The 23200-nt window shown below is 39.7% G+C and overlaps 1 protein-coding gene across 3 annotated transcripts in view; it reads left to right on the plus strand.

The window, feature by feature from the left end:
* The window catches only part of C7H3orf67 (chromosome 7 C3orf67 homolog), a 205600-nt gene that overhangs the window by 75852 nt on the left and 106548 nt on the right, over positions 1-23200 (plus strand). For all 3 annotated transcript variants that reach the window (XM_030569153.1, XM_030569155.1, XM_030569154.1), the window contains 2 exons: positions 4075-4231; positions 11522-11686. In XM_030569153.1, coding sequence (XP_030425013.1) covers positions 4075-4231; positions 11522-11686 — 322 coding nt within the window. The remainder of the gene's footprint in view (positions 1-4074; positions 4232-11521; positions 11687-23200) is intronic.

A 23200-nucleotide genomic window follows, 5' to 3' on the forward strand; every position in this document is an offset into this window, starting at 1 on the left:
GGGAGCCTTATTCCCTGCAAGGGGAGGAAGGTTTGTTATAGATTAACTAGAGCACCTGAAGCCAATTAGAGCACCAGCAGTCAGTCATGTGATTAAAAACCCCCTGCTTCAGCCAGGCAGTGTGGGAGTTGGAGCAGAGAGCAGTTTGAAAGAGTTGGAGAAGAGAACAGTATTGAAGAGAGACAAAAGGAAAGTTTGGAGGAGTGCTGTGGTGGGCTGAGAAATCCAAAAAAAACCCTAGGTAAGGGGCACCTGGCTTGTGTAGAAGGAGGGCAAGAAGCCCCTTCCCAAGCTGAAGGGCAGGAGAGGGAAGTAGCCCAGGGGAAGGAACCGCTAGTTCAAGTGGTTCACCACAAACCTCAGGGCCCCTGGGTTGGGACCTGGAGAAGAGGGTTGGCCCAGGTCCCTCCCTCTCCACTCCACTCCTCAAGGACACCAGTGAGGTAATTAAAATACTGGTTCAGAGGCAAGCAATGGTGCCCTGAAACCTTCCCCAAAGAAGAGAAAGCGCGAGACCCAGCATAACAGTACTGGCAATTTGCCACACTATGAAGATCTGAGTGATAATCAAAATCTGAGGAGGCTGTCGATCTGTTATAATTGGTGCCCTATATCTATTGAAAAAACTCTGCCTCTTCCTATTCTCCCATAATCCATTTCTTTTTTGGTGCTTTCTCTCTACTCGCAGATCTCTTCATCATCTCTCTCTGTCTTTCTTCTCCTAGCTACTGGCTATTGGTCCTATTCATGACCTTCTCTGCATATAAACCCACAACCTCCCCATCTCCTTACCACCCTTGACTCCCTTCTTGTTCTTTAGGCTCTGTATTCTCTATCCTTGTTGCTGTCTGTTGCCCTCCCACCTGCTGTCTTTCCCTTCCGATACATTTGGAATTCCTGCTCTGTTTCCAAGCTCACTACCATTCATGACCTATTGATCTCTCACAAGCTCCATCTCCTCAACTATGGTTGAAACACATTATTTTCCTTTCTGATTCTGTTTCATTAGCAGCCCTCCTTTTCTCACTCACCCTCACCTAAAGTTAACTTTATCACCTTCAGTGGAACTCTGAGGGTATGGCTACATTTGGAATTTCAAAGCGCTGCCCCGGCAACGCTTTGAAGTGTGAGTGTAGTCAGAGCGGCAGCGCTGGGAGAGAGCTCTCCCAGCGCTGCATGTAAACCACATCCCTTACGGGTGTAGCGTGCAGCGCTGGGAGCCACGCTCCCAGCGCTGCTGCCCTGATTACACTGACGCTTTACAGCGCTGTATCTTGCAGCGCTCAGGGGGATGTTTTTTCACACCCCAGTTGCAGCGCTGTAAAGTGTGAGTGTAGCCAAGGCCCGAGTAAGCATTAGCACCTACTTTGAAATGTCACTTGTTTTTACATAGAATTCTACACGGGTAGCTACAGGATATAAGACTAGACATAAAAAAATATTTCATAGAGAACTTTAAAATGATTAAGGGGTTATTTTATTATCATTTAGTTGAAGGCAGTTATGTTAAGTTGTACTTCTAACTTCCTTTAGTTTTTTGGCAAGAGCTGTTTTTAAAAAATTAATATGCACCAGGCCATACCACTGAAGTAGTCATTAATTCAAGATCCATTGAAATAAATTATTTTTCTTCAATACAGTTTCAATTAGTTGGTCTTGGTGTCAGACTAACACTACTGTGTCAAGACTAAAGTATGCATTGATGTACAGTAAATTAAATTCAATCAGAATATGAACTTCAATTACAGGGTTTCATTCAGATAATAAATCTCTCATCAGAGATCTGACTCAATAGTCTGATCAAATATAATGACAAAATATTTTAATAACCTTAACCCCTGACCAGCCATTGCTTGTTAAAGAATAGGTCTAAACTCTGCGAGCATCATGAGTACTTAACCATTTTTTGAAAAATCTAATGGCTAGCTGCCTTTTAATTGTGGCAGATGTTTAAAGAGGGACATGTTTGTTTTTAGTAATAAAAGATTGCTTTTCTCCACAGCCAAGGTTGCATGACCTTTTAAAAATGTTTATATAGATGCGATGATTAATACTGGTATCTACTGTGTTCAAATGTAAACCCCAATATTTGTATTGAACTTTTAGTCCCTTAATCACACCTAGCACTTATATAGTACTTTTCATCTGTAGATCTCAAAACACATTGCAAAGAAGTAAGTATCATTTGTCACCATTTTACAGATGGGCAAACTAAGACACAGTGAAGTGACTTGCCCAAGATCAAGCCAGTTGGCCAGTGGCAGAGCTGGGAATAGAAGCCCGGTCTCCTGAGTCCCAGTCCTGTCCCCTGCACAGCTCTATCCAGGAGGCACTGTATTTTTCTCATGTGTAATTTAGTGCTATTTCCAAACACTTCTTTTGTATTGAAACCAAATGGAATGTGGCTTACATTCTCAAACACAGGCTTCCTGTACTGCTATTTTTACAAGTGACTGCAGTTCTTCAGCAAAGTGACTGCTCCAGTACTAGACTTAGAAATGTCAATTATAATTAAAAATTGTGTTTTCATTAACTTGCACAGTTTATTCATAATACATATTTCTTACCTTTTGAACTTTCAGATTTAGGAGCAGAAAAATAATGGATGCAGTTTTCTTTTAAAGCTGCTTGGATTAAATTTAATTTGTGCACTCAATTTTTTCCCCCAATATGTTTTACATTTGGCATGTAGATACTGGGTTTTTTATGTATATTGGACCTTTTAAATTCTGTTTTTCTAGGGAAATACTGATTTTCATTATATTCAACATGATATATGTTCAACTACTTATATGTCTATATTATACAAAAATCAACTTTATGCACAGATGTTAAGTTCTCTTTGAATAAAATTGAAACTGACAAAAGTGCAGGAGCTATTGGAGTAATATAAGAAAGATTAGTGCCATAATATAGTAAAATTTTTGGCTGTCTTTTTTACCTAGTGGAAAAATAATTACCAAGGTCTTGTCTGTACTAAGAAATTGCATTATATTTAAACACTATTTAACACTGGTTTTAATCATGGAGTTAGGTAACATAATGCTGACCTTGACTTTTGAATGTAGACAAGAACAGGACAATTCAGTATTGTGTCATAACTACCTGACATGATGCTGAACGTAACTTGTTCTTGTTAAAGTCATGGGTGTCACCGTGTTAGCTAACTAAATAGTTTAAAAAATTGTTTAAATATAGTACAGTTTCCTAGTGCAGACAGCACACTAGTCATCATGTACCATTTTTTTGGAGGATGTGAGGGGACAGCACCTCTTGCAATTCATGGGGGAATGTTGATATAAGAAGTTACCAAAGAGTTTTTAAGCACAGTCTATAAAAGTAGTTAAAAGCTATAATGAAATTAAGCAACCTTTAAAGTATTGAAAGTAGCCAAGCTTTGTATCAAGACACTTGCAGTTAACAAATTCTTCTCATAATTTGCTTCTCCAGTTGTGTCTGCAAAAACATCTTTGTAAGGATACCCTGGATAATTGTGCTCATATGAGCATGCAGTCACCAATTTTATATATGCAATTACTAGTTTGTATATATAAATGACTGTTGCATGTGTAACTACTGCAGTGGTAACAGATTATTTTTAAAATAATAAAATGTGCATAAAGGAAAACTATCAGTGAGTTCAATTTCATACTGCAAGTTTAGTTAGCAGAGAGCTAGACATGGTTCAGATACGTTAAAGGTTGTTGTTAAGGGGATCATGATCAATTGTTCTCTATGTCCACTGAAGGTAGGACAATTAGTAATGGGCTTAATCTGCAGCAAGGGAGATTTAAGATATTAAAAAAACTTTCTAACTGTAAGGATAGTTAAGCACTGGAATAGGTTTCCAAGGGAGGTTGTGGAATCCCTCTCATTGGAGGTTTTTAAGAATAGATTAGGCAAACATCTGCAAGTTATAATCTAGGTATACTATAGCACTTCAGCACAGATTTTGGACAAGATAATCTCTCAAGGTCCCTGCCAGCCCTAAATTACTGTGGTTCTATCATTTTTGCTACACTGCAATAGTTTATGTAAGGATTGCACTAAAAATGTTTTGCTTCTCTACTCTAGTGGTGTAATTTGTGCATTGACTTGGTAGCATTCACCAGTGAAATATTCAGAGGAGCTGTTTTCCAGTCTTTGGATGGAATTATCATCTCAGCAAACTGTAAACTGAGAAAAATCTTCACTTTGAAATCAAAGCCTCAAGATACAGCTGAGGAAGATGGTGTGTTACAGATGATATTATGTTATCTCTGTCATTACTGTTCATATTGTAAAAACAAAAGCTTCTTCACCATAATCTTTGAATTAATCATTTGAGAAATTATGTGATTTCATGAAAATTGAAGTGTGTTTAGGTCATACACATCTAGTCTTCTTGGACAATAGATGACATCAAGTAAATGTAGCTATGTACATTTTATAGAGTGCCAGCTTCATTAATACTGTCCTGTGGGAAAGATCTCCTCTTTTGTTTAGAATACCTTTCTAATACTTTTCTGGAAAAACTCTATGTGGAGGTATTTTATCATGTAGTTGAGAAGATGGCTTATTGCTTAATTATCAGTGAGTGTTTCTGCTGAAAAAAGGGAGATGTCATTCCCCAAGGTGGCTTCTGGTCAGGATGAAAAACATGTAAATTAGCTGTACTCCAGCAGTTCCCCGATTACCTCTAGCTTGGAGATTTAACAGCTGATGAAGGCTTTCTTCTTTAAACAATTCAAGGACGTGTTAGCTAGGAGACTGCAAGTCACTCTCCTACTTCCTGATGATCTTAAGGTGTATTAAACAGAAAGGTTTTAATGTATTTCAGTCCTAGATTATTAAAATTCTAGTTGCAATTTGAATGCCATCTTCTCATGGCAAAGAATCTAAAGAGAACTGAAAGTGGCCCAATATGGAATCTACTCTTCTCACAAAGACTGCCAGAAAGGGAAATTATACAAATGAAATATACTGAATGATCAGAGATACTTATGTGGTCCCTATTGTCATATTGTCTGAGTGCCCCACAGTCTTTATTGGGTTTGTCTTCAAAACATCCTTGTTAGTTAAGGAAGTCGTATTCTCTGCAGCTTACAGGTGAGGAACAGAGGCTGAATTACTTTCTCAAGGTCACTCAGAAAGTCCATAGTGGAGCAAGACAGTGACCCTAGGTGTCTACAGTCCCAGGCTAGCATCCTAACCACTAGACTGTCATTTGCCTGGTGAGACCGATTCATCCCTTCACCACACCCAGCACGGATGGGTGGGAGGCAACTTGCACCTCCCCTATGTAGGGGCTGTGCAAGGCCAATTTAGCCTCTTATGCAGGCTAGGGCATGGGCCTTGTTGCAATGGCATCTGTGGACTATTGTGGTGTCTTCTCTTTCTACCCCCACACCAAAAAAATCCCTTTTCCATTAGTCTGTCCACAGCCCACCACAGAACACCCCCTATAAATTATGTATTGGGTACCACCATTCTACTTGGCCTTGCATTAAACCTAGAAGAAAATAGGGTCCCGGCTATAGGATTACAGTATAAATTGAATACATGGTACCGCAGATAAGAAGATGACCAGTTCCAAACCAGTATAGATACCAGTAGATATTAGGGATTTATTATATAGAGTTATGTATCATACGTTTCTTTGGGAATTAACGTTGAAGAACTTCATGTAAAAAGTGTATTTTCAGGAGGACTATAGAGAGAAAGCACTTGATTACTGTACTAGAAAAGTGTTCCACGCAGAAGGGGAGAAGACATACAGAGAAGTTTGAGAGGGATTTCAAGGGAGTGGCTAAGTAAATCACTTGCAGGGAACAGGAAGAAATGGTCATAGAGATTTAGGGTGGGATTTTCGAAAGCATTCTGTGAGTTAAGCACCTGACTCCTAGTGACTTTCAGTAGGAGTTTGGCACCTAATCTGCTTCTAAAAATCCAACTGCAGAGTAGTGCAGTGTCGTCAGTGTGAGCAGTAGCAACTAAACCTTGATAGTGAAGTTAAGTCAGTGTAAGTATTCACACTGTCCTAGACGTGGAGGAGATCATGTGTTTAGATAATGTATTGTCATTGTATTAATTCTGGAACTGTATGGCCAGTGCAGATGTGTCAGTGATTTAAATAACTATACCTTTGTGCTTTACCAGACTGACTGCAAAGAATTCTAATCCATGTGAATTATTGTCAAAAAGACACTCTGAGGGTATATTAGTTTGTGCCATTCTATCCAGATTATTTGAATTTGTAAGTGTTTTGTTCTGACAGGGTAATGGTTGTTACAGAGCAGTGATGTGTGTATAGGCATCCATTTCACTATCTGTTAGTTAGCTGATTTTTATGTATCTCTCTGAAAGTATGTCTGTCATATTTAAATTTTTGTTGAGTAGCGTCCATGAGAGTGACAGCTAAACAGGTTCTATCATCTGAGAAAAAAAAAACAATTGGCAATAGTTTTCAATTTTGATTGACGTAAAGAGGGATTGTGTATGTACAGAATCAAAGCTGCCTTATGATAAATTTCTCTTTGTTTATTATTAGATTAGACAGCAAGTGCTTAGATGATAACTAGCTAGCTATTGGTTGTGAATGAGGTGTGGAGAGTGGTGAAATTATCTTCTAATTCAACATAACAACCTATCAGGGGAAGAAATGTGAGGTCATGAAGCTACTTCACATTTTTGTTTTGGAAAGCATAGAACAAATTGCCTATATCAGAATTAACCATGAACCAGGGAGAGAATCCATTATTTATTTACTCAGTTGGCAGAAATTGCACTCGAGGTACTTGTCTTCAGTTAGTTTCAGGTTAACAGAGTACATGGTTTCTCCCTTCCATTTTCCAAAGTTTTTAAAAGTATACAAAAATGGTCTGAACAAGTTACAATATTCCTAGTGTAATGTGGTTAATTTAATAAGAAGATAGTTCTAATAAACTGCATTCACTGTAGTGTATTGCATTTTTAATGAGTGGGATTATCACATTCTGTGATTATTGCACAGTTGATGGGCATTAATATTTTCTGTACAGTTGTGAATTTGCCTTATTTAGACACATTTTACAATTAGGAAAATGCCCAAAATTTAGTTGCATTAAAATACCATACCACATTCCAAATTCTAGATTTTATTACTTATTTATTTATTAACTTTCAGTTAATATGCATGTCTGATCAAAGTTGCCTTGCCCTTCTTAGACAACTAGGACCAAATATTTAGATGGTATAAATCAGCTTAGCACCACTGAAGGCAATGAAGGTATAAAGATTAATAAACATTGAGGATCTGGGCCCTCCCATATGTAAGTGCTCGGTGGTTGGCACTCTGGTTTCCAAGCTCATTGTTTAATATTAGTTCCTGGAAAATTATTTTGCATGGGAGATAATTTAGGTGCAAGGGGGGAAGATTTACCTACACTGGCAATATGATATGCACGTGACCTTTGTGTTAGGCCTTCTCTCCAGTTTCCACACTAATCTATTTAGATAATATGTACAACTCATTTGAGCAGTGCACTTTTCCCATTTAACCACCTTGAGATATTGATTATTTATTATTGTAAATCAGTGGGGCCTCAAAGGGTTTACAGTCTAAGTATGAGATGAGACAATAGGTGGATACAAAAGACACACAAGCGCGACCAAGGTAATGGTGAGACCGTAGTGATCAGCATAAGCAATGGCCACAGCTCACCTAACCAATGTCAAGTTTTTACGTTTTTTTTAAGCATCATACCAGTGGAGAGCTTTACAGAGATATCTGAAGAAATAAATGAAGTGGTTTTGCAGATATTTATGGAGGATCCTCCCATGCATAAGAGACAACATAGACTCATAGATTCTAGGGTCAGAAGGGACCAATGTGATCATCTAGTCCGACCCCCTGCACCAAGCAGACCACAGAACCCTACCCATCCACTTCTATAACAAACCCCTAACCTATGTCCGAGTTACTGAAGTCTTCAAATTGTGGTTTGAAGACCTCAAGCTGCAGAGAATTCACCAGCAAGTAACCCAGGCCCCACACTGCAGAGGAAGGCGAAAAACCTCCAGGGCCTCTGCCAATCTGCCCCAGAGGAAAATTCCTTCCCGACCCCAAATATGGCGATCAGCTAAGCCCTGAGCATATGGGCAAAACTCACCAGCCAGCACTCAGGAAAGAATTCTCTGCAGTAACTCAGATCCTATCCCATCCAACATCCCATCACTGACCACTGGGCATACTTATCTGCTGATAATCAAAGATCAATTGCCAAAAGTAGGCTATCCCATCATACCATCCCTTCCATAAACTTACCAAGCTTAGTCTTAAAGCCAGATATGTCTTTTGCCCCCACTACTCCCCTTGGAAGGCTGTTCCAGAACTTCACTCCTCTAATGGTTAGAAACCTTCGTCTAAGTTCAAGTCTAAACTTCCTAGTGTCCAGTTTATACCCATTCGTTCTTGTATCTACATTGGTACTAAGCTTAAATAATTCCTCTCCCTCCCTAATATTAATCACTCTAATATATTTATAAAGAGCAAGCATATCCCCCCTCAGCCTTCTTTTGGCTAGACTAAACAAGCCAAGCTCTTTGAGTCTCCTTTCATATGACAGGTTTTCCATTCCTCGGATCATCCTAGTAGCCCGTCTCTGAACCTGTTCCAGTCTGAATTCATCCTTCTTAAACATGGGAGACCAGAACTGCACACAGTATTCCAGGTGGGGTCTCACCAGCACCTTATATAACGGTACTAACACCTCCTTATCTTTGCTGGAAATACCTCGCCTGATGCATCCTAAAACCTCATTAGCTTTTTTAACAGCCATATCACATTGGCGGCTCATAGTCATCCTGTGATCAACCAATACCCCAAGGTCCTTCTCCTCCTCTGTTGCTTCCAACTGATGTCTCTCCAATGTATATCTAAAATTCTTATTATTAATCCCTAAGTGCATGACTTTGCACTTTTCACTATTAGAAAGGGTAATGGTGCTTGTTGGGGAATTTTTACAAATGGGCAGTAAATGTAACACCAGCTTTGTGGAACCATTTTGGAACAATGCAATCTACTTTTTAAGACTGAAATAGCAAGTTTCTGCACATCTGGCTCCTGCCCATTGGTGAAGCTCTCTCCCTTGCTTTCACAGATCTTGTGCAAAAGACAGCAAGCAGTTATCATTTGAGGTATATGTTGCTTGGCAGCTTTCAGCCTCCTCATGAGAAAACACCATCTTTTTTTCAGCCTTCCAAATGCACACTCTGCTGTCATTCTGAAGCTACTCAGGTTGTAGTTGAACAAGTCCTTCGTCCTTTCCAGATGTCCAGTAAAAGACTACATAAGCCAGGGAAACAAAATGTAAACTCGATCTCTCAGAATGAGAGTGGGACTCAGAACACCATTTAATGTCCATAGTGGTCCTATAAGCAGAAATTCCTTTTTTCATTAAAGAAAATAGGTGTGAGTTTCAAAAGATCTGAGCATCATGGACCTTTCCAGACCACCCCACATTGTTGGTCAGCCTGTTTTGGTGATCAACCAGGCCTTAGAGCAACGTGGAGAAATACCTCTTTCTGTTTATGATATGTAAAGCCTGTGGAGAGCAAAAAGAATAGGCATATGGGCCCCAGCAGAGGCCCGAATACAGTTTGGGTACCCCAACCCTGCAGATCCATCAGTCTCTTGTGCATTGCCAAGCTTTATGATCCCCACCATCAGCACCTTCTTTAGCATATCACACACCTTGACAACAGCCCTGACAGTCAGTATACCAATAGCGAATTGGTTAGCTACTGACTGGTAGCAACTGGAGGTGGTGAGCTACTTCACACAGAGAGAAGTTTTCGTGTTAGTGTGCTGCTGCTGCAGCTTTGAGGTGAGCTCCATGCAGATGTATTGGAAAGTACCTGCTGTTATCCTCAAATTCTGGCACCACGGCTGGTCATCCCAGGACTGCATCACTGTCTTCTGCCAGCATTGCTAGATGCCTTTCTGAAAGATATATTCTAGCTCAAACAAAAGTTATGAGCTTGTAATGTGTCTGGATAACAAACTAACAACTTTTTTTTTTTAATTTGCTATTGTGGGGGGTCTACAAGTTCTTCATCCAGACTGAAGCACTAAAGTAAAAAGAAAATATTTATTTTTACAAAAGAAAGAGGTAGAGTTTCAAACACAGACTCCCATTTTTTTAACCAGCATTTTCCAGATGAAACTACTGTAGTGCTCTCTATACCGCGCTACATCATGAGACTACACAGAAGATGTAGTTGGTGTAGAACAGTGGCTCTCAACCCTTCCAGACTACTGTACCCCTTTCTTACAATTATTTGCTTACAAAATCAGACACAAAAATAACAAAAGTGTCATAAGAACGTAAGAACGGCCATACTGTGTCAGACCAAAGGTCCATCCAGCCCAGTATCCTGTCTGCCGACAGTGGCCAATGCCAGATGCCCCAGAGGGAGTGAGCCTAACAGATAATGATCAAGTGATCTCTCTCCTGCCATCCATCTCCACCCTCTGACAAAGAGAGGCTGGCAACGCCATAGAGGCTAGGGACACCATTGTCTGTCACAGCGCACTATTACTGAACAACTGCTGACTTTCTCATTTTTTACCATAAAATTATAAAATAAATCAATTGGAATACATTTCAGTGTGTATATAGAGCAGTAGAAACAAGTTGTCTGTATGAAATTTTAGTTTGTACTGACTTTGCTAGTGCTTTTTATGTAGCCTGTTGTAAAACTAGGCAAATATCTAAAGGAATTGATGTACCCCCTGGAAGACCTGTGTGTATCCCTAGAGGCATGCATACCCCTGGTTGAGAACCACTGGTGTAGAAGGTGGCGTTGCTGGGTATTTCGACATCTCTGTGGCCTTAATAGTGGAAACTACTAACTGGGAGCTCAAAAACAGACCCAGTTAATCCAGATGGAAAATTTGGCCGTTAGCATTTGTAGAACAAACATTCCCTACTAAATCTAAATGGTTTCAGGGAATAGTTGCACCTTGCTAATCTGCTCACACACCTTTTTTTTTTGTTAAATTAATACAAACTACTGTTTGTCCCTACCTCAGCAAAGTTTAATACTATTTACTAGGAATTCAATATTTGCTACTTTAGTAATTGTACAAGCGGTCAGTACAGTATTCTGATGCACAACATGTCAGAAAATCAGAAAAATGAAGTAGTATAGCTGAAACTAAACTTTGGTCAAAATAATGAACGAACATTTTGTGACACTAGCTTTGTTTACTTACAGAATTCATTTATTCACCATGGCTATCCCAGTTATTTGCACAAATTAGCAAGTTTAACTGTAGAAACATTTGGGCCCTAATCAACTTGACAGTGTTGTTTTAGAATTTACAAGAACATTCTTTGAAAAATCAATAGCTGCACAAGGTTTTCAGTGACTGCAACGTGTTATAAATATCTGATCGTATAAACTGGCCTTTATAGCCCAAATAACAAATCATTTAATCGTACTGCATTTCTGACCATGTTAGTTATAAAAAAAGTGAAGCCTTTGCCTTTAATTCCAGATATATTTGGTCTTCCATTCACAGCTGATGACCCCACAGATACTATTCCTCGAACCTGCCAGCTAAATACAGATGTGCCACAAGTCACACAACTGCTTAACATGACTAAACTTCGCCAACCAGAAATAAGATTTGGAGGTCGTCCCTTAACTTCATCAGAATCAGGTATGCTGTCTTACTAAAATTATCGCGCGTGTGTGTGTATACAATACATAGTAATATAATGTGCATACAGATAGATACAGTTTGATGTGTCCTATAACACATTTTAAGGGTCCAGTTTTCTCATCTAGGCACCAGTACATGCCTAAAATTGTATGCACTCACATATGCGCCTACATTTTATAGGTGCAAGGGTGCATGCATACTTGAACAATTCTAAAGCGCATGCTTGCAAAGTCCTGGGATTTAGAAGCACAAAACCCATTAGAATGAGTTTTGTAGGTGGAAATTCTAATGATTGTATGCTCAGTTCTTAGAATTTTACAAGTGTACACTTGAGTGTTTTGCCAGTAGAATAACAAAGCATCTGGAAGATTATAGAAAATTAGGGTTGGAAGATACCTCAGGAGGTCATCTAGTCCAACCCCCTGCTCAAAGCAGGACCAACTCCAACTAAATCATCCCAGCCTGGGCTTTGTCAAGCCGGGCCTTAAAAACCTGTAAGGATGGAGATTCCACCACTTCCCTAGGTAACCCATTCCAGTACTTCCCCACCCTCCTAGTGAAATAATTTTTACTAATATCCAACCTAGACCTCACCCACTGCAACTTGAGACCATTGCCTCTTGTTCTGTTATCTGCCACCACTGAAAACAGCTGAGCTCCATCCTCTTTGGAACCTCCCTTCAGGTAGTTGAAGGCTGCTGTCAAATCCCCCCTCACTCGTCTCTTCTGCAAACTGAATAAGCCCAGTTCCCTCAGCCTCTCCTCATAACTCATGGTCACTTCTCACTAATCATTTTCATTGCCCTCCACTGGACTCTCTTCAATTTGTCCACATCCTTTCTGTAGTGAGGAGTCCAAAACTGGTCACAGTACTCCATATGTGGCCTCACGTATGCCGAATAGATGGGAATAGTCACTCCCTCTATCTGCTAGCAATGCTCCTACTAATGCAGCCCAATATACCATTAACCTTCTTGTCAATAAGGGCACACTGTTGACTCATATCCAGCTTCTTGTCCACTGTAATCCCCCGGTCTTTTTCTGCAGAACTGCCACTTAGCCTGTTGGTCCCCAGCCTGTAGCAGTGCATGGGATTCTTCCATCCTAAGTGCACAATTCTGCACTTGTTTTTGTTGAACCTTTTCAGATTTCTTTTGGCCCAGTCCTCCAATTGGTCTAGGGTCACTCTGGACCCTATCCCTACACTACAGCATATCTACCTCTCCCCCCAGCTTAGTGTCATCCGCAAACTTGCTGAGAATGCAATCCATCCCATCATCCAGATCATTAATGAAGATGTTGAACAAAACTGGCCCCAGGACAGACCCTTGGGGCACTCCGCTTGATACCAGGTGCCAACTAGACATCGAGCCATTGGTCACTACCTGTGGAGCCTGACAGTCTAGCCAGCTTTCTATCCATCTTATAGTCCATTCATCCAGCCCATACTTCTTTATGAACTTCATGAACTGGCATGGATTCTGAAATGGAAAATCATGTCTCACTGATTTGTTAGAGTTCTTCGAATGTGTCAGTAAAATAGTGCATGAAGAAAAGCTTTTTGACATAATTTATTTATGCTTCCAAAAGGCATTCTGTAAGATTCTGCAAAAGAGGCTAAAAGCTAATAAAGACGCTAAGTAATCACAGGGAGAGAGAGACAAAGTACTGTCTTAGATAAAAAACTGGCTAAGAGACAGAAAGCAAAGAGAATTCAGTTTTCATCATGGCAAGATGTTAACAGAGGGGCCTCAAGGTCCTAGGCTAGAGCCTGTGGTGTTGTTCAGTATATTTATTAATGACCTGGAAAGGTGAGTGAATAATGAGGTAGTAAAATTTGCAGATGACGTCTTCATTTAGGTTGGTCAGAACCAGAGAAGAACTTGAAAGAGACCTGACAGAGCTTGTTGAACAGGCAACACAATGAAGCTGAGTGTCAATAAATGCAATGCACATTGGAGGAAAAAAATTACTCTTATACCTTACTGGTTTCTAAATTAACTGTTTCAACCTGAGAAAGGGATCTGAGCATCATTATAAGCAGCTCAGTGAAAATGTCTGTTTAATGCACAGCTGCAGTCAAAAAATCAAACAGGATGTTAAGCTGCATAAGCAATGGGATGGAGAATAACAGCAAAAATATTATAATGCCTTTTTTAAAAATCAATGATGTATCCTTACCTAGATTACTGAGCAACTCATCTCAAAAAGAATATTGTGGAACTAAAGGGGTTCAGAGATGAGCAACCGAATGATCAAAGGCCAGGGTTAGCCAGTCTCTAACTATTAGCGATCAGGTTGAGACCTATAATATGTGGGCAGATTGTCATGCCTACTTCAGGGTTCTGCCGTCCTCTGAATCAGATGGTTCTGGCCACTGTCAGAGTCAGGATACTGGACTAGATGGACCCTTGAAATGTTCCCATCTGGCAGTCCCTATGCTAATATATTTGCATCTGCAAAGTGCAGGGGTATGTATGCAAAATGTTGTGTATACCCAAGTAGAGGTTAGGCAGCTGAAAAACTGACACTGAAATTTTTATGGGAAATATTGTAAAGTTTAGCACATTGTTATGGTTGAAAAATTTTGTAAATTGTGTTGATGTCTGGAAGTATAGCTGTGATCTCAGCATCCTCACTACAGAGGTAAGTAGATTTTGGGTCAAACCATTTAAAGAGCCAGTGCTTGTCCACAAAGCCACACTTCCCTTAGAAACCATGGGTGAAATCTTGGCCCTATTGAAGTCAATTGAAGTTTTAGCATTGACTTCAGTGGTGTCAGGATTTCACCCGAGGTCTTTTAATATCTTGCTACAAAAGAATGAATCCTCCTTTTAAACAATTCTGTAATGTTAAAAGATCTTTATTAAAGAGCAGCAACAATGTGTGAGCCATGAATAATTAATTTAAAGTTATATGTCAGTACTCTTGTAACTGATATGAAAGTATTCATAAACAAAAAATAACAGGACTATTTTAAAATACAATTTCAGACAAATACTTCGATAAATACTGTAATTATTTGTTATTTTTATTCCATTCTTCATATCAAAGTTTTTTCTAGTTTAATTTTACAAGATATTTAATTATATGTTTGAATAAATATTCAAAGCTACACCCAAGAATTGTAAGTGTCTTTTTGTTTTAAAGTTCAAGGACAGCATGATGCATTGCATTAAAGGGCACTTGGAGAACTCTTGACTGCATTATTAATTAATTTTTTTATACCTGAACTAAAAATTCTTGATAGACTTTATAGTTGAGCCTGTCCATGATAAGCAGATGTGCATCACTATGTTTCTTATCAAGGATCTGAACATGGAGTTTCATTAAACAATATCCTCCTTTTCATTTCATAAACACCTACACACTATTTAAATGCCATCTAAAAGTATAGGAACTCCCATGTTCTGGTAATCACTTTTCAGGCCCAATCCTGCTCCCACTGATGTCTGTGGTAAAAACTCACATTGACTCCAGAGGGAGCAAAAGTAGGTCCATGGTGGTGTACACTTTTATTGCCCAAGAATACAAACTGATTAGAATACAAACTTAAAAAATAGATGATCTTTGAATGTCATGAGTGAATATAAATGAGTATCTTCACTTGTACAATAGCATACACTTGCATAAATTGTAATGTTTGCTTCCAAATGTACATGCAGTATGAGAAAAATCAGAAAATACTGACATGCACATTGTATGGGTCCTTTTTCAGGAATTTTATTTCATTAACAGATTAGTTTTTCCAAAATTAAGACCATGTTGTCACTTCTAGGTTGTCATGTAGGAGTAATTTTCTTGAATTACAAATAGAGATGTAACCTGTTCAAGAGCAAGAGTGTTTTGAATGTTTTTAATTAAATTAGTAAAACCAGCATGTATCCAGTAAGTCATTGTGTCTAATTTAACTAAAAATTTACACTGTTAATTCTTTCAATTCCCAACCCACATTAAGTAATGACTGTTAGTCAATGTAGGACTGTAGGAAGTAATTTTTTTTTCATTAATGGGACCTCAGTTTAATTGAACACAGAATCAAGTCTGGTTATTTAAATTGAGTAGTTCAACTCACTAATGACAAGATGTAGTGGTCCACTAAGCACAGATCAAAACCAGTAATTTACTTAAAAATTAGTACTCTATTTGCCTGAGTGCATTCATTTCCAACGCAAGCAACAGTGTGGGTTGTTTTTTTCTTTGTTTTAAGTAAGGGCAGCCATGGTTCTTTTGAACTGTACTCTTTGACTATAAGAGTGGGGGGGAAATGTGTCTACCCAGGATAAGTATTTGTATCAAAAATAATGTTAATTTTAATTTTTTCTGGCTCCACCTTGTCATATAACTGCATGTGACGCAGCTAATTTAAAATAAGAGCTTGTTCACATTTTGCATACAGAGCACAAATATTATAGGCAGATAGTTTAAGTCCTACTTTTTCTTCCTCTTAAATTAAATGTTTTACAGATTTTTGGAACTAAGTGGACTTCAGTTACATTTCCACTGCCTACATCAAATGAACTGAGACAGAAGAAAAACATTCCTAATTGATTTTACATTTTATAAATTTGACTTTCAAAAAATTGTAAAAAAAAAACAAAAAAAACAAACAGGCATAATCTGAGTTGGCGATTACTGGTGTGAACAAAGTTGTACAAACTTATCCGTCTTCATATTTCTGTATGTCAGTATGAAACAGGAAAGTGTCCTGGAACATGTTATCAAGGCACCTCTTCTAAAAAATACAAGCAAGCTGTGTTTGCCATAATGTGTTTTGAAACAAAGATGTGTACAGTATGGGCAGAGTCATATGTCCTCCTGCAGGAGATTTTTGTTCCAACTTTTTTTTCAGTTTTCCCCCATCTCTTCACCTTTTTATGACTTTATAAACTTTTCAGTAACCAGATAAGGTAGTAAAAGATTATATCTGAGAAACAGAACACATATCTTGGACATCTAACATAGTGAAAGCCAGTGAAAATGAGGTAGGATCAGAGGCTAAAATAGGGAAACAAGAAGTTAAAAATTACTTAGACAAGTTAGATGTCTTCAAGTCAGCAGGGCCTGATGAAATGCATCCTAGAATACTCAAGGAGCTGACTGAGGAGATATCTGAGCCATTAGTGATTATCTTTGAAAAGTCATGGAAGACAGAAGAGAATCCAGAAAACTGGAAAAGGGCAAATCTAGTGCCAAACTGTAAAAAGGGAAATAAGGACAACCCAGGGAATTATAGATCAGTCAGCTTAACTTCTGTATCCAGAAAGATAATGGAGCAAATAATCAGTTTGCAGCTGGGCAGCAGATGTGTGCTAACTGGGCCTCACACAGCCCACGGGCTGCGGATTGAGAAATGCTGATGTAATGGCAGCATAACTATGACATTACAAAAATAATAGAAATCAGATGAGAGCCTCATGTTAGCTCATTATAGTATTTTGGCTAAATTTGTAATAGGGTGACCAGACAGCCAATATGAAAAATCGGGACAGAGTGTCATCTAGGTGCTCATCTAAGAAAAAGCCTTGAATATCAGGACTATCCCTATAAAATCAGGACATCTGGTCACCCTAATTGGTAACAAATGGAGTCTTTTTGCTATTCACAATATTTGTTACTAGATTATTCTAGATCATTGTATTTTGTTTCATTTCACTTCTTTGTGGATGCTGATGAAATCACAGTATACTAATCCTCCTTTTTCTGTTATATCTTAGGTATCATACTTTACAAAATCCTTGATCTATACTATCAGTTGCTATAATTCCTGTAGCCAAAGGATTATAATATTGCTTACTTTCATCCATTAGAATATATGTAGTATGTATTTTTATGTAGTTACATCTAGAACTTAAGTGGATGATTTGCTGTGCTCTCAAGACTTTTTACCAAACTGAGTTGATAGGCTGAATACAGAGAAAATGTTTCACATTGTCTCAGCATGCATTACACAAACCTGACCTTCCAATGAAAGCAGTGTTGTTGGGACCTTGTGAGTTACTTACACAGCCAAAAAGAACATGGAGCTAGCAGGATGTTATTAGATAGAATCATAGAAGATTAGGGTTGGAAGAAACCTCAAAGAGGTCATTTAGTCCAAACCCCTGTTCAACGCAGGACCAACTCCAACTAAATCATCCCAGCCAGAGCTTTGTCAAGTCTGACCTTAAAAACCTTTAAGGATATAGATTCCACCACCTCTCTAGGTAACCCATTCCAGTGCTTCACCACCCTCCTAGTGAAACAGTTTTTCCTAATATCCAACCTAGACCTCCTCCACTGCAGCTTGAGACCATTACTCCTTGTTCTTTCATCTGCCACCACTGAGAACAGTCTAGCTCAGTGGTGGGCAACACATGGCCCATCAGGGTAATCCGCTGGCGGGCTGCCAGACAGTTTGTTTACATTTGCATGGCCTCTGCAGCTCTCAGTGGCTGCAGTTTGTCGCTCCTGGCCACTGGGAGCTGCGGAAATGGTGCAAATATAAACAAACTGTCTGGCGGCCCACAAGCAGATTATCCTGATGGGCCACAGGTTGCCCACCGCTGCCTACTCCATCCTCTTTGGAACCTCCCTTCAGGTAGTTGAAGGCTGCTATCAAATCCCCCCTCATTCTTCTCTTCTGCAGACTAAATAAGCCCAGTTCCTTCAGCCTCTCCTCATAACTCATGTGCCCCAGGCCCCTAATCATTTTCATTGCCCTCCGCTGGACTCTCTCCAATTTATTAACATCCTTTCTGTAGTGGGGGCCCCAAAATTGGACGCAATACTCCAGATGTGGCCTCACCAGTGCCAGATAGAGGGGAATAATCACTTCCCTCAATCTGCTAGAAATGCTCCTACTAATGCAGCCCAATATACCATTAGCCTTCTTGGCAACAAGGGCACACTGTTGACTGATATCCAGTTTCTTGTCCACTGTAATCCCTAGGTCCTTCTCTGCAGAGCTGCCGCTTAGCCAGTCGGTCCCCAGCCTGTAGCAGTGCATGGGATTCTTCTGACTTAAGTGCACAACTCTGCACTTGTTCTTGTTGAACATCATCAATTTTTTGTAGCCCAATCCTCCAATTCGTCTAGGTCACTCTGGACCTATCTCTACTCTGACAGAGTTCCTCCTCTTGGTGGGTCCTGCACTTATTGGGGGATTTGCTCACCTCAGGGATTCACCATGTGAGTCAGGAAACAGCCCAAAGACCTTCCTCTCTGGTAGAAGCCACAGTCCAGGTCAGTTCCTCCTGTGTCTGAGCAGGAGTTGGAAGGTTTGGGGGGAACCCAGGCCCGCCTTCTACTCCGGGTTCCAGCCCAGGGCCTGTGGACTGCAGCTGTCTAAAGTGCCTCCTGGTACAGCTGCGCAACAGCTACAACTCCCTGGGCTACTTCCCCATGGCCTCCTCCCAACACCTTCTTTATCCTCACCACAGGACCATTCTCCTGGTATCTGATAATGCTTGTACTTCTCAGTCTTCCAGCAATGTCTTCTCACTCTCTGGGCCTAGTGCCTCTTGTTCCCAGCTCCTCACATGCACTACAGACTGAAATGAGGTCCTTTTTAACTCAGGTGCCCTGATTAGTCAGCCTGTCCTAATTGATTCTAGCAGTTTCTTCTTAATTGGTTCCAGGTGACCTAATTAGCCTGCCTGCCTTAGTTGGTTCCAGCAAGTTCCTGCTTGTTCTGGAACTGCCCCTGTTACCTTACCCAGGGAAAAGGGATCTACTTAATCTGGGACTAATATATCTGCCTTCTAACAGTCTTCTGTAGCCATCTGGCCTGACCCTGTCACACTACTCTCCAGCGTATCTACCTCTCCCCCCAGCTTAGTGTCATCCACAAACTTGCTGAGGGTGCAATCCATGCCATCCTCCAAATCATTAATGAAGATGTTGAACAAAACCGGCTCCAGGACAGACCCTTGGGGCACATCGCTTGATACCGGCTGCCAACTAGACATGGAGCCGTTGATCACTACCCGTTGAGCCCGACGATCTGGCCAGCTTTCTATCCACCTTATAGTCCATTCATCCAGTCCATGCTTTTGTAACTGGCTGCCAAGAATTCTGTGGGAGACCGTATCAAAAGCTTTGCTCAAGTCAAGATATATCACTTCCACTGCTTTCCCCATATCCGCAGAGCCAGTTATCTCATCATAGAAGGCAATCAGGTTGGTCAGGCATGACTTGCCCTTGGTGAATCCATGTTGACTGTTCCTGATCACCTTCCTCTCCTCCAAGTGCTTCAAAATAGATTCCTTGAAGACCTGCTCCATGATTTTTCCAGGAACTGAGGTGAGGCTGCCTGCCCTGTAGTTCCCCGGATTCTCCTCCTTCCGTTTTTTAAAGATGGGCACTATATTGGCCAGGTCCATAGTTCCTCAAGAAGCCTCTCTGTTGCATGGCACAAAGGTAAGACTTGTGGCATAAAGAGAGAATTCCTCTTCCACATTGGTAGTAGACAAAGGAGCATGCTGGGACAGGGATTAATAGGTCAAAAGGAATGCCCAATGTGCAGCGGCAGTCATTTCTGTAACAGTCCCTTGAACCTGCTTCACAATGATCTGCGTGAACTGCAAGAGCTCAGACAAGTTGATAGGCTTTACCCTGATGCCAGCCAAGCCTGCTTCCACCCTTCTCTTATGGCTTCACTGCCCACAACAGTTATCAGGAGTAGGGAGTTCAGCCACTCTTGTTTCACAGGTGAGACTATCTGCTCTGGAGCAGCTGGAGTGGTCTCATGGAGTTTAGGTTTCCTGCCTAGGGTGAAGTTGCTGTAACAGTAATGCTTGAAACAGGAGCAAACTCTTGCAGCTGAATGCTGCAGCATTTCAACTCTACTCTGCTTTCTGGCTGTCCCCTGCAGGATAGCAGTTCAGGGCAGACCTTTTGGGGAATTTCCTGACCCCACCACTACTTGAGACTTATATCTGAAATTAGAGGCAAAAGGGTCAAGTAGGATGTGCACATCTGGAATCCTTCAGTGTTCAAGCTGCTCTTAGTACCCAAGTGTGTTCGGTACCAGTTTCACAGCTTGTTCTGAAGAAGTTGCCACCTTTCCTGGCACTTGAACCAAACACAAGTCTGTGCTGTGCATGCGTGCTCTCGATAATGTGGGAGAAGGGATGCTTCTAAAATTCCCTTTAAAACTGACTCTCTTTTATTTTAACCAAGGCTTATACTGTTTTCCTTGCTCACAAAGCTTTTATCACCTGCACTTATTTTGTGTCTAATGTCAGATGCTTTTGCAAATTCTTAACTTTTTCCTTGTGCTGAATCAACTCTCAGTCAGTGAGGGTTCAATCCTACACTACGGAAGTTAATGGAAGTTTTTTATTGTAATCAGAGCAGGATTGGACCCTTAATTGTTTTACTTGTTTAAACTGTTTTCTAACATCTTTTCATATGCAAGTATATTTATTTGCAAATCAGAGTAATAGTCAAAAACAAATAATATTTGTAGGGTTTTTTTCCCTCAGAAATAGGCAAGCCAAAGTTCTAGTAAAAAGTTTCATTCTAATTTTATTGTTAGATAGCAGAGCAAAGCCTGGAGTGTGACCTCTCCATGACAATAGATGAAAAATCAGCACTTTTTGTTCAGGCTAAAATAATGAGAATTGTGTATCTAGAGAGAAAAAGGAATGTTTATTTAAAAAAGGACAATTAGATGGTGAGCCCTTAGGTTTTCCTATCTAACTACAAAGGAATATAGCACTTGGCAAAGTAGTAAAATAATTAATGGTAACATCCCTGACCTACACAAAGTTTTGGTTTTCACTAACTAGAGAAAATTAAATTCCTTGAGCTGCAGGTTTAATTTAATCTTTGTTTTTAACCTTGTACTATAACTGTAATGTGAGATCTCCCAGACACTCCTTTCAGAGTTCAGAAATCAAGCTTTCCTGCAAATGGAAGCTTTGATAAGTTTAAGCTTCACTTTAATTAGAAACTTTTTCTTTTTATCCCCTAAATTTTGTTTTGTTTTACTAATCAACTATTTTTTGATCATATCTTCTTTTAACTACACATATTTGTGCATTGTGGCAGATGTGTTGATGTAAGCAATTAATTGCAGTCAATTAATATGAACATAAACAGAGAATTTTCATGTTAATCAGCTTTTATAATTGGTGCATGGGCAAAAGGCATCCCAAAGTAGTCAGCAAATTAAAAAAATTGACAGTAAACTGAATGGGTCATCTAAGCTATTGAGATGGCAGCTGCTAATAGCAACTGAATGTCACTTCAGGAAGAGGAGAACAAGGAACTCATGGCCTACAGGGACTTCTTTCGTTATGGGTAATACTAGTGAATGATGCCAGTGACTGGTAAATATGTGGACTTGTTGAAATTTCCTAGCTGAAAATGAAAGTCAAACTGATTTGAATTCAAATTTAACCAGTTCCACCATTATAAAAATTATATGAGACTCTCAAAAATATGCTTTGGCATTACTTTATTGTTTTACAGAAATATCACAACTCTAAACAGAAAATTAGATGTTAACTTAGTCTATGTTAAAAGAGAAGAGGGCGAGGGGAGATTGATTTGTTTCTTTTCCTTAAAACTTTTTCTTTCTGAATAGCAATATTTTGTTGCCATGACATCCTAGATCTTTATCTACTCCTGAAGTGGTGATCCAATGAAATAAGAATCATTGGGGAATCTTTTTTTAAAGCACCTTACCTACAATTGTTCTCTGAAGATGAGCTATATTCCACTGCATAATCCTTACCCATCTTTCTCCTCACAACATTTTCAACAAAAATTTCCACCTACCCTTTGGCTTGGTTTGGTTTTTGACCAGCTATCAAGCTGGTTGACATTCTTCAGTTTTTGAAAAATTATTTATACAATTTCAGACAGAATTGTTGTCACTAATAGTTTCTGCATGTACAGTTATGCCAGACAAATAATAGCACAAGACAGAATTGGTAAATGGGTCCAAGTTACCACATTCTGGGGCACCAGGAAGTTCTTCTACCTTCCATCGCTGTCTCTGATCCCTTGGTCTGGTCATTCAGTCCCGTTCTTCAGTTTCTGGTCTAGCGTTTCTCCAGTTTGGATCCACGTTCACTTAGGTCTTTTATACTTTTCTGTATTACAGATTGTGATCTTTATCCAATAGGCTTTTAGCACATCAACCATTTTGATTTTACGTAACCCAGACATTACGCATGTGCAAGCTTCAGTTACCCAAATTCTGTATTTTTCCGACTGGTTTTGCCATTTCTCGGTCATGTTTTTGTGTCACCCTGCCCTGGGTCTGCCAGAAAAAAAACAGAGGGGGAGTTATTTATCATTACATGATATATCTTCTTTCTTATCTCTTCCAACACAACATGTGACCTTTATTCTGTCACCAATAACATTTTAAGCAGATTAGAAATTCTGTATAAAGGATGAATTGACAAAACCACACTTATGCCAGCAAGGATTTGGCATCAGCATTGCCTCATCTGTACTCATTCACACCACATAATTACAAATAATTAAAAATATAGCTATCGAAGCTCTTAATCT

Source organism: Gopherus evgoodei, chromosome 7, assembly GCF_007399415.2.
Source record: "Gopherus evgoodei ecotype Sinaloan lineage chromosome 7, rGopEvg1_v1.p, whole genome shotgun sequence".
NCBI lineage: Eukaryota > Metazoa > Chordata > Testudines > Testudinidae > Gopherus > Gopherus evgoodei.